Source organism: Equus quagga, chromosome 5, assembly GCF_021613505.1.
Source record: "Equus quagga isolate Etosha38 chromosome 5, UCLA_HA_Equagga_1.0, whole genome shotgun sequence".
In the NCBI taxonomy this organism is placed as follows: Eukaryota; Metazoa; Chordata; class Mammalia; order Perissodactyla; family Equidae; genus Equus; species Equus quagga.
Window position 1 is genome coordinate 7879885 of NC_060271.1, and position 14397 is coordinate 7894281.

Below are 14397 nucleotides of genomic sequence, written 5' to 3' on the forward strand. Positions count from 1 at the left end.
TTTTCATTGATTTTTTTATTTTGGTAAAATATACATAGCATAAAGTTTACCATTTTAGCCATTTTAAGTGTATATTTCAGTGGCATTAAGTGCATTCACGTTATTGTGCAGTTGTTACCACTTTTCATCTCCAGAACTTTATCATCCCAAATTGAGTGATTTACTTGGACTTGATATCAACTTAACTTTAATCACATGCAAAATTCTACCCTTTGAGCTCTGTCCTCCCACTTTGTTATTGATGTCGTAAATTACATCTTTATACATTGTATATGCACTAATAGAGATTTGTAGCTATGTGTATGCATTTGTCTTTTTTGTTTTTCGAAGATTAGCCCTGAGCCAACATCTGCTGCCAATCCTCCTCTTTTGCTGAGGAAGACTGGCCCTGAGCTCACGTCTGTGCCCATCTTGGGCACAGCCTCAGCATGGCTTGATAAGCAGTCCACACCAGAGATCCAAACCAGTGAACCCCAGGCCACTGAAGTGAAGCATGTGAACTTAACCACTGTGCCACCAGGCCAGCCCCGTGTTTGTCTTTTAAATCCTATAGAAAATATAAATGGGAGTCGCAACCCAAAATTACAATAATACTGAGGTTTTTTCCCCTGTGTATTTACCTTCTCTAGAAGTCTTTATATCTTTATATTGCTTCAAGTTACTGTCTAATAGCATCCTTTCAGTTCAACCTGAAGGATTCCCTTTACCAGTTCTTGTAGCACAAGTCTAATGGTAATAAAGTCCCTCAGCTTTTGTTTATCTGGGAATATCTTAATTTCCTCCTCATTTCTGAAGGACAGTTTTGCCAGAATATTTTCAGTTGACAATTTTGTTCTTTCAGCACTTTAAATATATCATCCCATTGCCTTCTTGCCTTAAAGATTTCTCCTGAGAAATCCAGATAATCTTATTAAGGATCCCTTGTATGTATGAGACAAGTTCTTCTTTTCTTTTTTTTTTGAGGAAGATTAGCCCTGAGCTAACTACTGCCAATCCTCCTCTTTTTGCTGAGGAAGACTGGCCCTGAGCTAACATCCCTGCCCATCTTCCTCTATTTTATACGTGGGACGCCTACCACAGCGTGGCTTTTCCCAAGTGGTGCCATGTCCGCACCTGGGATCCGAACTGGCGAACCCTGGGCCGCTGAGAAGCGAAACGTGCACACTTAACCGCTGCGCCACTGGGCAGGCCTCAGACAAGTTCTCTTCTTACTGCTTTCAAGATTCTTTCTGTCTTTGGCTTTGAAAGGTTTGATTATCATGTGTCTCAGTGTGGATCTCTTTGGGTTTTCCTGCTTGGAGTTCATTGAGCTTCTTGCAGTGTAGATTTGTGTAATTTGTCAAATTTGGGAAATTTTCTTAGTCTACCTCTTAGTCTTCCATTTTGCTGACATCCTCTGTGCTTTCTTGCGTAAGCTCTCCCTCGCATTTGAAATGCCATTTTTTTACCCAACATTCATTCTTTCCTGCAAGGCTTAGCTCAAGTCTCACCTCCTTCACAAACATTCCCACAGCATGGCTTGATGAGCAGTGTGTAGGTCCACGTGCAGGATCCGAACCTGTGAACCCCAGGTTGCCAAAGCGGAGCATGCGAACTTAGCCGCTATGCCACCGGGCCAGCCCCCCATAATTCCTTTTAAAAAATTAAAAAATTACCCTATCAATGTTATTTACAATTCTAAGCAATGTTAATATTGTGAGTAAAAGTGAACCACACCATAGGCTCAAAGCCTGCTTTTTCATAATTACATGACATCTTGTACATTTCACCCTGCACATCTTAAGACAGTAGAGAGATTAGTCAGCATCTGCCTAATGAAAAACAAGACTGAGACTTTGAAAGGTTATGTGACCTAATCAGATTCAGAAAAACTATTTGATGGCAGAGCCAAATTAGAACCCAGGTCTCTGGCTTTAGTCCCATTTTCTTGCTCTCCCTAAGACACATCTGCCTTACTGAAGACTACATGATAAGAATTGCATGCTTTTCTTTGTTGGCTTGTTAGAGAGATTTATTGGCAGTTAAGCTGCTTAATAAGAGCATCCTTTGGGTTAAATGTGCCCAAAAGAATTTTTATAAATAAGTTTCAGGACTGAAAAATATGCCTTTGTGAATTTCACAACTTTCTCAGATTCCAGCTAGTTTCTAGTTTTTATTATTTTCTGGTTGGAAAATAATAAATGCTTATGTTTAGAAAAAAAGACATAAAACTGTATATCTGGGAAGGACTTTAAAGGTGACTTAATCTTGTTTCTCTAACAACGTTAGTGTTATATCAAAATTAAGACAGACTGCTCATTCCTTTTTTCCCATAAACAGAGCCTTGGAAGGAAGTGAGTTGCATGGACTCAGGTCTGAGCCTGACTGCCCTTGTGAATAGCTTCTGACTACTTCATAGTAGGTTTATGCAGTTATCAAATTTAGGCTTCTGAAAGCATGGCTGGGGCTTTGCTTTCCTTGCTGATTCAGATACAAGGATCCACAGAGCAGTCAGCCTTTGAAACACCAGGGAGCTCTATCCCGGGCCCTTCTTGATGGCTTTGTATTTCTCAGAATGTGCCAGCATCTTGGGAGTGAATAGGGCCAAGAAGATAGTCTAAGATAGAGGGTGTGTGGAATATTTCTTTTTCCTTTTCTAGGCATTACTAAGGTGAAGACAGTAGCTTTTTCTCATATCCATTTTGCTTTGGGCAAAATCCTTACACAGCTATTTTTGAAATATATCTTATGTCTGTCTTATCCACATATATTGGTGGGCTCCTTAGGAAACTACATCTAATTATTATTTTTTGTTGTGGTATGGAATCTGGAAAGAATTAAGTTTTTAAGTTACTAATGTTAAACAGAGTGCTTTGTATAGTTATGCATCTATCACCTTTAGAAAAATATATGTGTTAGTTGAAAAAGAGGAGAATGTAAGAAATATGGACAAGCATCCTTAGTGCATGTCAGTGTGTGTTTAGATACTTTTACTTGCCTGAAATGAGAAGGATAGCTATAGAGGTTAAGAGTCTCTGAAATATCACAGAACAACAATTTGGTGTTTCTGAAGTTTAATCTAAATTACTGAGAAAATTATTTGATTTTCAGTCTGATTATAGGATAAATTTTCAATTGTAATGTTTTTTATAGAAAATAATATAACATTTTATTTATTTTTTTAAGTTTTCTATTTAGTACTGTATGTTATGCTGCTTGGTTTTGGTAATAAAAGGAATTCTTATGAGGTCAGAATTTTACTAGATGAAAGTGGATCAAAAATTAAATTTAATTGATCTTAATACTAAGAGAAATTAATGCCTAAAGATTCCTATATTTTATTTAGTTGGCAGTGATCTTCAGAATATGTTTGGGGACATCTCCACTGCTCCCCACCCCTCAAACACACAAAATTACGAAGAGCAATTTATACTTTCTAAGCTTCCTCCATTTTGCCCGATCATAGACTGGGTTTCCTGGTTAGAGCTGAGAATCCTTTGTAATCTGTTTTCCTTTTTTACCAAGTGAGCTTCCTTCTTTTGCTCTCCCGTTCTTCAGTCTTGGCTTCGTTAAGTCAGGTCGCTGCCTTCTTGCAGCCCTGTTTTCCTACACGCACACTTGCTCTTCTGAGCAGACACTGTCGGTAACAGCAGTTCACAGTGGAGCAGAAAGGATTGAATACAAACATGTACGTTAGTGTGTGCAGTGCTGATCTATGATACCATCTAAGGTTTTCTATTTTTGTTATCTACCATGGGAAACAAGGAGCTGGATTGATATGGACCTTGTGTGGAATGCTCTGAGGATTTGGGCTGCAGGGAGGGGGCTAGGTTTTCATGTGACTTCTCTCTGACATGCTGCAGCAGGACTGAAAACACTCTTCTGCTCACATAAGGAGGAAAGAAAACATTTCCAAGATTGAGCTTGCAGGATTTGTGGAGTATATTTAGATTTTTCTTCCTGTGTTTTTCTGTTTTACCTAATTTTATAAGAGCTGTAAGTGGGGAATGACCTTTGCATAGTAAGTAGATTGAGGTATGGGGGGAACGGGCTGCAACAATGATTTGTATGGTAAGGGACTCTTTAAAATCTCCACGACATCGTGACCCACATTGGGACCCATCTGACCAACGGTTAGGGAGCTCCTTGGCCATCTGAAGTATTTAAAAGTAATAGTGTACAGAGTCAGGCCCGATGGTGCAGTGGTTAAGTTCACATGTTCCGCTTTCTTGGCCCAGGGTTCGGCAGTTTGGATCCCAGGTGCGGGCCTGCGTACTGCTTGTCAAGCCATGCTGTGGCAGGCGTCCCACATATAAAGTAGAGGAAGATGGGCACGGATGTTAGCTCAGGGTCAGTCTTCCTCAGCAAAGAGAGCACCATTGGTGGCAGATGTTAGCTCAGGGCTAATCTTCCTCAAAAAATAAAATAAAATAAAAAATAAAATTAGGAGCTTGCTTTAAAAAAAAAAGTAACAGTGTACAAATAGCTTTATTCTTGTGCTTTTTTTCTCCCGTACAAATCTTAAGAACATTGTGTCTACATATCCAAAACATTTGATTTTTGTGTACATTTAAAAATCTCACTTAAAAAAGGTGAAAAATATAAATGTAGCATGAGGTTGTCCCTTAAGCATCTCATTTGGTATAATTTTATCACTTTCTTATATGCTACAGCTTAATGGAGCCTGAGCTTATGTTTGGGTTATGTCTGGGACAAAACTGAAATATTGTCATGAAGCTCTAAGGAGAAACTCTGTGGTACTAGTCTGGAGGGCTCTTGAATGCCATCCTCCCTTCTTCCTGTTGCCTTTCCCCTACCCAAAAATGTGTTGCTGCAGAGTTCTATGGCTTTTTCTCTCATTTTGTGGAAGAGAAAAGAAAGTGAAGAAAGACTCTGTGTGTGTGTGTGTGAGAGAGAGAGATTTCCGTACAAACAGGCAGTTAAATTTATGAAATCAGAAGAAATAGCTTTATTTTGTAATTCTGAACCTAAGGTTGCATAGGATTCTTTCATTAGGAATCCAGCTTTGATGGAACCATGTAAGAATTTAGATGATGTTTCAAAGTCAAAGTGGATCCTAGCATGTTTGATCTGAAGAGTAGAAAGAGATAAATACTAAATGTGATTGGTTTTTTTTACTTATATACATTATTTTATATATTCGATCAATTGAGATTGATAGGTGGTCCTAAAATAGCTTTTTTGAACAGATGTGGTGTTTGATGGAGCAAATGGCCTGTGTATTGGCAATCTTTTCCATTTTCTCTATGTAGTTTCATTCTAAAATTGGTGCACACCAGTGATTTAAGGGGAAATTAACACTTCAGTAAGTGTCCTTTTCTTTAATATTGTTCATGTTTTTATTAGCCATTTTCATTTAATTTGACAGTGTTCTTAAGGGTTAAGCTTACAGAACTGATGCAGCCCCTCCTTTATTCCACCAGCAATTTTCATTGGACAGCATTTCCATAGCAACCGTGAGATCAGTGAAACCTGAGTGTTTCATTGATTATATTTCTCCTTGTCTTTTTTTAATCTATTCTCTTTTCACCACATTTTAGTGAGAAAGCGGTTTTGTTTTGGTTTTTTTTTCACTAACAGAGCTTATATTGATTTCTATTCCATAAATAATTAAAAGAGGGTAGAAAATCTGCCCTTCATTTAAGAATTGAATGTTTCACTATGTATTTAAAAAGCGATTCAGGATTAGGAGGATGGATAACCATACCGGCTGTAGCTGATGTTCTCAAATATTCTTGCATTGTTTGCTGGTCTTCTAGGGAAAAGAATAATGTGGAACAGGACCTTAAGGAGAAAGAAGATACTATTAAACAGAGGACAAGCGAGGTTCAGGTATGTGAACTGTAAAATTCGGTATTTCGTTTCTGACTTAGGATTCATTTTAAATGTATAGGGTGATTTACTATGTGATGGTTGTGGTATTGATGAGTAAGTCAAGGGAATACCTATGATTTATGTGGTATAAATATTTGTCTTTTGCAAAATGATTGTTTTTCTCTGAATTCTGGCCTGTGAAGATTACACTGCAATGAGAAAGCAGTATTTTTCAGCATAAATTTCTAGTTTTAAAAGTATTTTTAAGGTAATATTTACTTGCATGTTATATCATTAAAGGTAAGTTTGAATGACTTAAATGTAAATATTATTACACCAATAAAAATAAATGGGTGAGATCATCGTCATCATCATCATCATCATAAAAACGCAAATTGCTTTTTCATGGATGTGAGTTTTTTTTAGCTAGGAGACCCACTATTTTAAAGTACTGTTTCTCATAATACTAGTAGGGTGAGAAATGATATGGAACAATTTAAAATAGTGTTATATAAGTTGCTTAGCAGCCAGGATATCTTAAACTTTGACATAAAGAGATTTAATTGATTTTCACTAAGTGCTGGGTTAAGTAGCTTCATTTTACAAATAGAAGAGACAGGAAAACTTCAGTTTCTGATTGGGAAATGATACAAAAAGGGGTATTTCAGACATTAAAAGCATAAAAAATTGGGCAGTGTTGCCTTTAGAGCAGTAAGCAGTGCATGTGACCATGTTATTGGGGCACCGTTTCCTGAATGCTGCACCAGCACATATAGGAGGTTGGGTGTAGAAGCCTTGGCAGCAGTTGCCAGTAAGAGCTCATGAATCGGCATTTCTTAACATGCTATTTGCGTGTTGGATTTCCCTGCTTATCTTGATAGTTTTAAATGGGTGAAAGCTCTAAATTATTAGGTCCATTGTTTTGTTTTGAAGTAGGACATTCACTGGAGATTGTCAATTAGATGGACTGTGTTATGGTGGGGAGAATGATTTACTGAGAGAATGAGGAAGCAGCCAGAGAGACTTCTTGTTGGAAGTTGATTCTCTTATTGGATGACTGCATATATTATATATTCTGGAATTTTCCTAAATTGATGCTAAAGTGATGCTAAAGTCAGGAGATCATCACTAATATATTTTTCTTTGTGGCAATGAGATGAAAGGTGGTTACCTCATTACATTATTTTTGTGCAATTTTTGAGTTTCTTAAGAAATGCAAAAGTCATTGGTGAAAATAGTTTAAGAATGAAAGAGAAAATAATATACAGAAGTTTTTTCAATATGAAGAGATATAGTTACTGATATAATCTTGGACAGCTTCTAAGTTTAGCCAGATAATATTTCAAAGTACAAAGGTTTTTGCGATAGATAATATTTCATTATTTGTTTACATTTACCTGTTGATTTTTCCCTGCTGCATCTTTTGAGGATGTGAATTTAAATAGCCAGTTTAGAAGAACATTAAAATTTACATTGTTCCTTTCGGGCTAAATGCTATCGTTGAATATCTGATTTCTTATAATTATAGGAGTTTTGTTGTCAGTCAAAATTTCTTCGTGGGGCTGGCCCCGTGGCTGAGTGGTTGTTCGCGCTCTCCACTTCGGCGGCCCAGGGTTTCGCCAGTTCGGTTCCTGGGCGCGGACGTGGCACCACTCATTAGGCCACGTTGAGGCAGCGTCCCACATGCCACAACTAGAAGGACCCACAACTAAAATACACACTATGTACTTGGGGGATTTGGGGAGAAAAAGCAGAAAAAAAAAAAAGATTGGCAATAGATGTTAGCTCAGGTGCCAATCTTTAAAAAAAAAAAATTTCTTCATGATTTGCTTGTCTTTCTTTACTTAGTGGTGATGATAAGATATATGTTAAATCTTAAGCTCCGCTAAATTAAAAATGTATGATTGGCAGAGGAAGTCCAAGTTGTTGAATGTTTCTGCATAGGGCGCTGTAAATAAAAGGCATCTTGGAGTATGGTTAGTACAGACCAAGTGGTAGTTGTTGAACATAAGTTCATTGAAAAAGAACATTGGATTAAAGTTTTGCATTAGTAGATTTATTAGTCATTCCACCCCAATACAAGTGTCTCTGTATTATCCATGGTAATGAGACAGTAGATGAAGAATGACATGGATAGTTGACATATACAAGTAATTGAAACTTCTTTTAGTGATCATTTTCAATTTTCTGAAGCACCAAACAACTTACCAGAAGTGGTAGTAAGTGGATTTCGTTACCTATTGAGTTAACTCTGATTTACCCTTTGATAATGACACACAGTCTAGGCATAATGTAGATAATTAAAATCTGTAAGTAACTCCAGCTCCTAGTGCTTATTTTCTAATTTCTATGGCAAAAGGTAGTTTACTGGAGCTGTTAATAAATAGCAGAATCAAAGAATTTGTATTTCACTGCTTCTTTTTGACCCTATTTTCTAGTAGGTGCTAATGAGAAATGCCAAAATGAAGACATCAGGGGAGAAGTAAGGGAATTTTGACCTATCCGTGAGAGTCTTCCTATCCAAACTTGGCTTTTCTGAGTGTTCTTGCTTTTTTCCATATTTATAAAGTCACAGATAATGATTATATGAGCTCATATCTCAAGCACAGAAATCAAACTTTCAAAGCCTCTTTAGATGTGACCAAAGCACCAAAGACTAGTTCTTTTTTGTTTGCTTTTCATTTCTATTAGTCTTCCTAATCCAATTAAATTAGAAAATCTGCTACAAAAGTTTCTAAGTTTTTGTTTCCTGTCTATATTCCCATGTTCTACCATCTTGATAATTTTCAGTTCAAGATTTTTTTCTTGAAGACCAAACCAGTGATTAACTTCAAATGTTATTTCATGAGACGATCACCATTAACACATTTGAGGTACACTGCTAGTTCATCAAGTTCTATGCAGAAATTAGGCCCAAAGTGATCCAAGGGGGTTAAAACTATAAAAGGCCATTGTATCTCAAATGTTTATGGTTTGGGCTTTTTTGTTGTTGTGAAAGGGAAAAGGTAGACCCATATACTTTTCTACCTTAAACTGCCTTATACAATTTTATTAAAATGTTTCTTCTGAGAAGTCAACAAATATTTAGGAATTCATCCTCATATGTATGCTTTCTTCAGTTTTGCGTAGGAGTTGTTAGGAACAACTTGATATCAGAAACTTGAATTCAGTTTGTGGTTCTGGCTCTTCCTAGGTTTGTGATCCTAAGTAAGTAATTTAAGCACTCTACTCGTTAGTTTTCTCTTCTGCAGCGTGGCATAATAAAAATGCCAAATGCTTAGGGTTGCCGTAAGAACAAAATGAAATAATGTGGATAAAGTGCCTCACAGAGTGATTGGCACCACCAGGTAAGAGTTCAGTAAATGCTCTAATTGGTAGTAGTTTTCTGTACACTACTGTCATCTCCTTTTTACTCTCCCTTCATCGTCAAGCTCTTTCTTCTCTGACTTCTGTCTTCACATAGGGCTCTCTGCACATAGGACTCCAATTTGAAAATACTCATTTGTTTGTTTTTGTTTTTGATATTGCTGCCACTTTAGCTACCAACATATTTTTCTTTTTTCTTTTTTTTTTGCTTTGTGTGGCCATTTTTCCCTTCCTATCCTTTCGTTAACCCTATTTAATCTGCTGTTTACTATGCCATTCTACTTTAATATTTCTCTCCAGGACTGGCAGTAATCAGAAGGCCAAATCCGTTGGTCCTTCCTGCATTGATTACTGCTTTCTTGGATTGCACTCTCCTACATATTCTCCTGCCTCTCTGACCCTTTGGTTTTGTTGCCTTTGCTAGGGACTGACTGACATATTCTCTCCCTTCCTCACCGTCTCCTTTCCTTCCTTTTCCATACCCTCTGTCATCCATATGCTGATGGCTCCCAGATATTTATCAAGCCCTCAACTCTCCTGAGTGCCAGTCTCATATCTCCAGTTAGGCACTTTGGTGTTTATCATTTCAAAGTCAGTATGTCTAAAATGAGTCTCATCTTGTTGAAAAAAATTGGCTTCAATTTTGAACTTCCTATTTCTGTCAGTGTTTTTCTTTCTCACTACTGTCACCTTATCACCTAACATCTAAAATTTTAAAGTCAGGTTATAAGTGCTTAACCCATCCTCTTCTTCCCTTTCTTCCTAAACCAGTTTTAGTGTCATGACTCTCAAATGTGAAAATCCTTACTGCTACCCATCGCCACTGTTAATGATGGAAGGATGTCATACCTCATGGTTATATTGGAGGTAGAAAAAAAGATGAGATACAAACCCTCCTCTTGTACTACTTTATTTATTTATTTATTTTTGAGGAAGATTAGCCCTGAGCTAACATCTGCCACCAGTCCTCCTCTTTTTGCTGAGAAAGACTGACCCTGAGCTAACATCCTTGCCCATCTTCCTCTACTTTATATGTGGGACGCCTACCACAGCATGGCTTGATGAGCAGTGCCATGTCCGCACCTGGGATCCGAACTGGCAAACCCTGGGCCACTGAAGCGGAATGTGCGAATTTAACTGCTGCGCCAACGGTCCGGCCCTGTACTACTTTACTTTTTGATTGTCTACCTCTGAACTGTGTGCTATACACATTCTCTTTCTTATTCCCAAATCTAGAATGTTCCCTACCTCCCTGCTTATGTGAATTCTGCCCAGGCCTGAAAGCCCAGCTCAAATCCCACCACTTCTCTAAAACTTTCCCTTCTCTGTCCCTTCAGTCTATACCGGTCTTTCCTGTGTTGGAACTCCCAGAGGAGTGTCCATACACTTATATGACCTCTGCAGTGTGTGACCTTATTGTGCTGGTTCAGTGTGTATGTATATAGATTCCAATATCTTCCAGCCTATGTTGTGAGTTCTTTAGCTTAGAAATTATAACTTAGATAATATCTTTCACTGTTTTTGGTAATATGTTGTTAGATGGAGGTAAATTTAAGGAAGCTGTTGACAATAGAAATGAATAAACTTCAATTTTGTGCATGAAATTAAAAATAAGACAAGGTGCACCCAGACATCACAGGCAGAAAGAATTGGGAGCACAGTAGGTATGATGAAGAGTCAGACTTTTCCATATTGTTCTAACTGCCCTCATGCAAAAGAAACTCCCAATTATTTATACTTTATCAATAAGATCCAGTAATTCATAGTAATTGTCCATGTTTTTTTCATTTTAATTCACTTAGTTTTTTTTCTTAGATGAGAGGGATGACTTATTTTGGGTGGAAATAAAATTAGATACATGAGCTCAACATTCTTTTCCTAGCAGTAATGTTCTTAGAACATGCTGGGAAGCGTATGACTGGGAAATAAAGGCAGGTTGTTAGTGAGCTTTTCTAACACCCACCCCAGTTTGCTAGACTCCTTTTCTGTTCTTTGACTTCAACATCTTGCTCTACATTTAATACTTTTTTATGTTAAGAATATGCGTATTACTTCCATTTTGAAAATTAGGCCAACATAATAAATGTACCTGATTATTTCTAGCTTTGGATTAGTCTATAGAGCTTTAAAAAAAATCAATTAAATGGTTAGCATTTTCTGTAAGATTACCGAGATACTTAAAATTCCCCTTGTTCTCTTTAATAATTCTTCATGTATAGCTATACTAGCATAAGTACCTGTCTGTATATATGCTTTGGGGTTTTTTTTAAGTAAGTGTTTTGTTCATAAATTAGTGTCCTTGTTTGCTTACTTTTACTTTGTATTTTATATGAAACAAATGCAAATTTATTCACATTGCTAATATTTCATAGGTTTACTGCTTCTTCAGTTGTACTACTGACTTGGGCTGCTAAAATGAATTATTTTACTCTTTAAGATAGCAAAGAGTTTTTATTGGGTTTGTTTAAATTTTATTTCCACTACCCTCGTAACCATGAAGTGTGGAGGGGTAGGGGTGAGTTTATTGTTTTCAGTAACTTGTGTGATTTCTAGAAAACAAGGCATTTTCCTTGAAATTTCTTTTTAAATAAAGCCAAGATCCCAGCTCAAGGATCCCTTGATTTCTAGACAAGAAACCTTGAATGTTGCTTGTTTTGTTTTTTTCTAAAACAAACCTTGGCACTGTATTACAGTAGTCTTGTTCACTTCATTCTTGCCCTTCTCTCATTGCTGCTATCCTCCTTTCTTTTGCTGTTGATGGCGCAAGAAGCCAAGTAGAGCATGATCATGGAAAATAGAGGATAACTAGGAAGGCATCTGCAAACATCTTTAGTCACTCACTTGGTGGGATGGCATTTGATGGTACTGAGGTTGTGCACTGATTCAGGAGAGGATTTTCCCAAAGGGCTACCTTAAGGTAAAAGAAATTTATCCTACTTTAGTAGCAGACATTGTTTGCTAGGAGAACCTACCACTGCCCTAGTCACGGGTGGAGCGGTGGGGGGCTGGGGAGGGAGATGTCTGTCTGTTGCCTTCACTTAGTCTCAGGATAAGTAAATCTGTACCAAAATAAAATAGCCAAGTATATCTGGATACTGATATTGATGTGGAAATCGCATTGCAGTGGTGGTAGCCCTACAAGTAATTTTGCAGTGAAATTTGATTCTTATTCTTGTTAGTGTGTGTGTTTGCATCTGTTCATGTTGATTTTGTGTAGTTTAATAATTTTAAGTCAGCTTCCTGAAAAAGAAAAGACCCTTTTGTGTATATATTAGTGTTGGAATTTTTTTAGAGAAGCTCTTTTCTCATATTTAGAAATAGACATGGAGAAACATTAATTACAATAAATTTTAATATGGACATCTATCCAGCTGAAAATATATCATTAATGTGGGGCATTTTCTCAGTAACCGTTCTCTTAAAGGCCTGTACTGTTGTGTTACTATGTAGATTTTTACTGTAGCTAAGAAGTGAGCTTGGGAAATGTGAGTGAATATGTTTGTTCTTTGGAAGAGAAAGGGCAAGAGTGAGTAAATATTACATTGGCTTGTTTATTCCCTTTCTTCTTGCATAAACCCCTCTTCTAATGTGTTTAAAGTGGCTCACTAAAAATACTGGTTTTGAAAAATTGTTCAGTTTATTAAAGGAAATCCTACTATTGGTAGTTCTTACATAAAAATTCAGTTGTATCGGTATATTTTTATATTGATAGGAATCTACGAGAGAGAGGTGATTCTTAAAAAACTGCAAACTTGACATTTTCTGATTGTGAAAGTAACATGAGTCCATTAGTAACCCTGTAAAATATAGAAAATTATTTTAAAAACCCCACAATTTCACAGTTGTAGGGAGAGCCATTGTTAACATTTTGCTGTAGTTTTATGAATATACCTAAATGGCTTTATATTTATTTCTGATCATACTCTACATGCCTTTGTATTCAGCTTTTAAAAATTAGCATTATGTCCTAGACATTTTCTTATATTATATGACCTTTTTAAGGTAAATTTTATTTTTCTTAATTGGATTTGCAATAAAAACAGACATCAAAATTACATCTAATTGTAAAGGCTAGATGTGATTAGAGATCTGAAGGTCCAACATTTTTCTTTGGGGTTTGAGAGAGGGTAGGAAATTGGACTACAATATTTGAGGATAGGAATAGGTAACAGATATTTTTCCTGTTCCCAACTCTGAACATTTTTAATTGAAAGAGAAAAAAATGTTTCCTAGGATTCTTAAAAAAATGCTTTTTAGTCAGCATATCATTATATATAAACTATATAATAACTTTATGAACAAAGTAAGGTATTTATAATGGATTATATTCCCAAACTAATAAAATTACTTTAGATCTGCAGGTGGCATTCTTTTAAAATATTTTATAATTGAATTATAAGAATTTTTCAAACCACTGTGGTTTTTCAAGCTACTGTGTTAAAATGAAGCTGTTGTTTTGCCCTCATGAAAGGTAAGAATAGCAATTAATATAATGTAAAAAAGCAAGTAAGCTTGAAAACACAAGAAAGGTATATGCCACAGTGACGTGCTAATGCAGTAAAAGTTATTTTTGTATGATGGAAATTTTCTTTTCTTTTCTTTTCTTTTCTTTTTTGGTGAGGAAGATTTGCCTGAGCTAATATCTGCTACCAATCTTCGTCTTCTTGTATGTGAGCCACCTCCATGGCATGGACACTGACAGATGAGTGGTGTAGGTCTGCCCCCAGGAACTGAACCCGGGTGGCTGAAGCAGAGCCCACTGAACTTAACTACTAGGCCACCAGGGCTGACCCATATAATGGAAATTTTAAATGTCAGATCAGTCTTGGTCTATGACTGTAAAAGTATTGAATCAGGATAGAAATTTAGGTATTATTTTAATTTAACAAAAAGTGTTTATCATAGGTCAGTTTGAGGCTAATAGTAGTACTTGGCTATAGTTTAAATGCAGAGTGAAGCATTTCACGTTATATTAAAAGAATATAAAGTCCTTTTTTTCTGTCAGCCTCAGGCACATTTCCAAAGTTTCCCTCAGATACTAGAATCCTTGTGATAGTTACAAATCATTCTTAATTGATCGTCTGGAACATGCTAGGCATTCTGCTAGGTTGCAGAACCTCAAAGAAAGATGAGGCATTGGCTCTTTCCTTCAGCAGTTTATTATTTAGGGGTAGCTATAATACAATGTGGTAAGTGTGGTAATAGAGGTTGGGTACA

General features: G+C 36.6%; 1 protein-coding gene across 4 annotated transcripts in view; it reads left to right on the forward strand.

Annotated features, from left to right (window-relative positions):
* EPS15 (epidermal growth factor receptor pathway substrate 15) overlaps positions 1 to 14397 on the forward strand; it is a 136970-nt gene that overhangs the window by 81917 nt on the left and 40656 nt on the right. For all 4 annotated transcript variants that reach the window (XM_046660500.1, XM_046660501.1, XM_046660502.1 and 1 more), the window contains exon 13: positions 5760 to 5832. In XM_046660500.1, coding sequence (XP_046516456.1) covers positions 5760 to 5832 — 73 coding nt within the window. The remainder of the gene's footprint in view (positions 1 to 5759; positions 5833 to 14397) is intronic.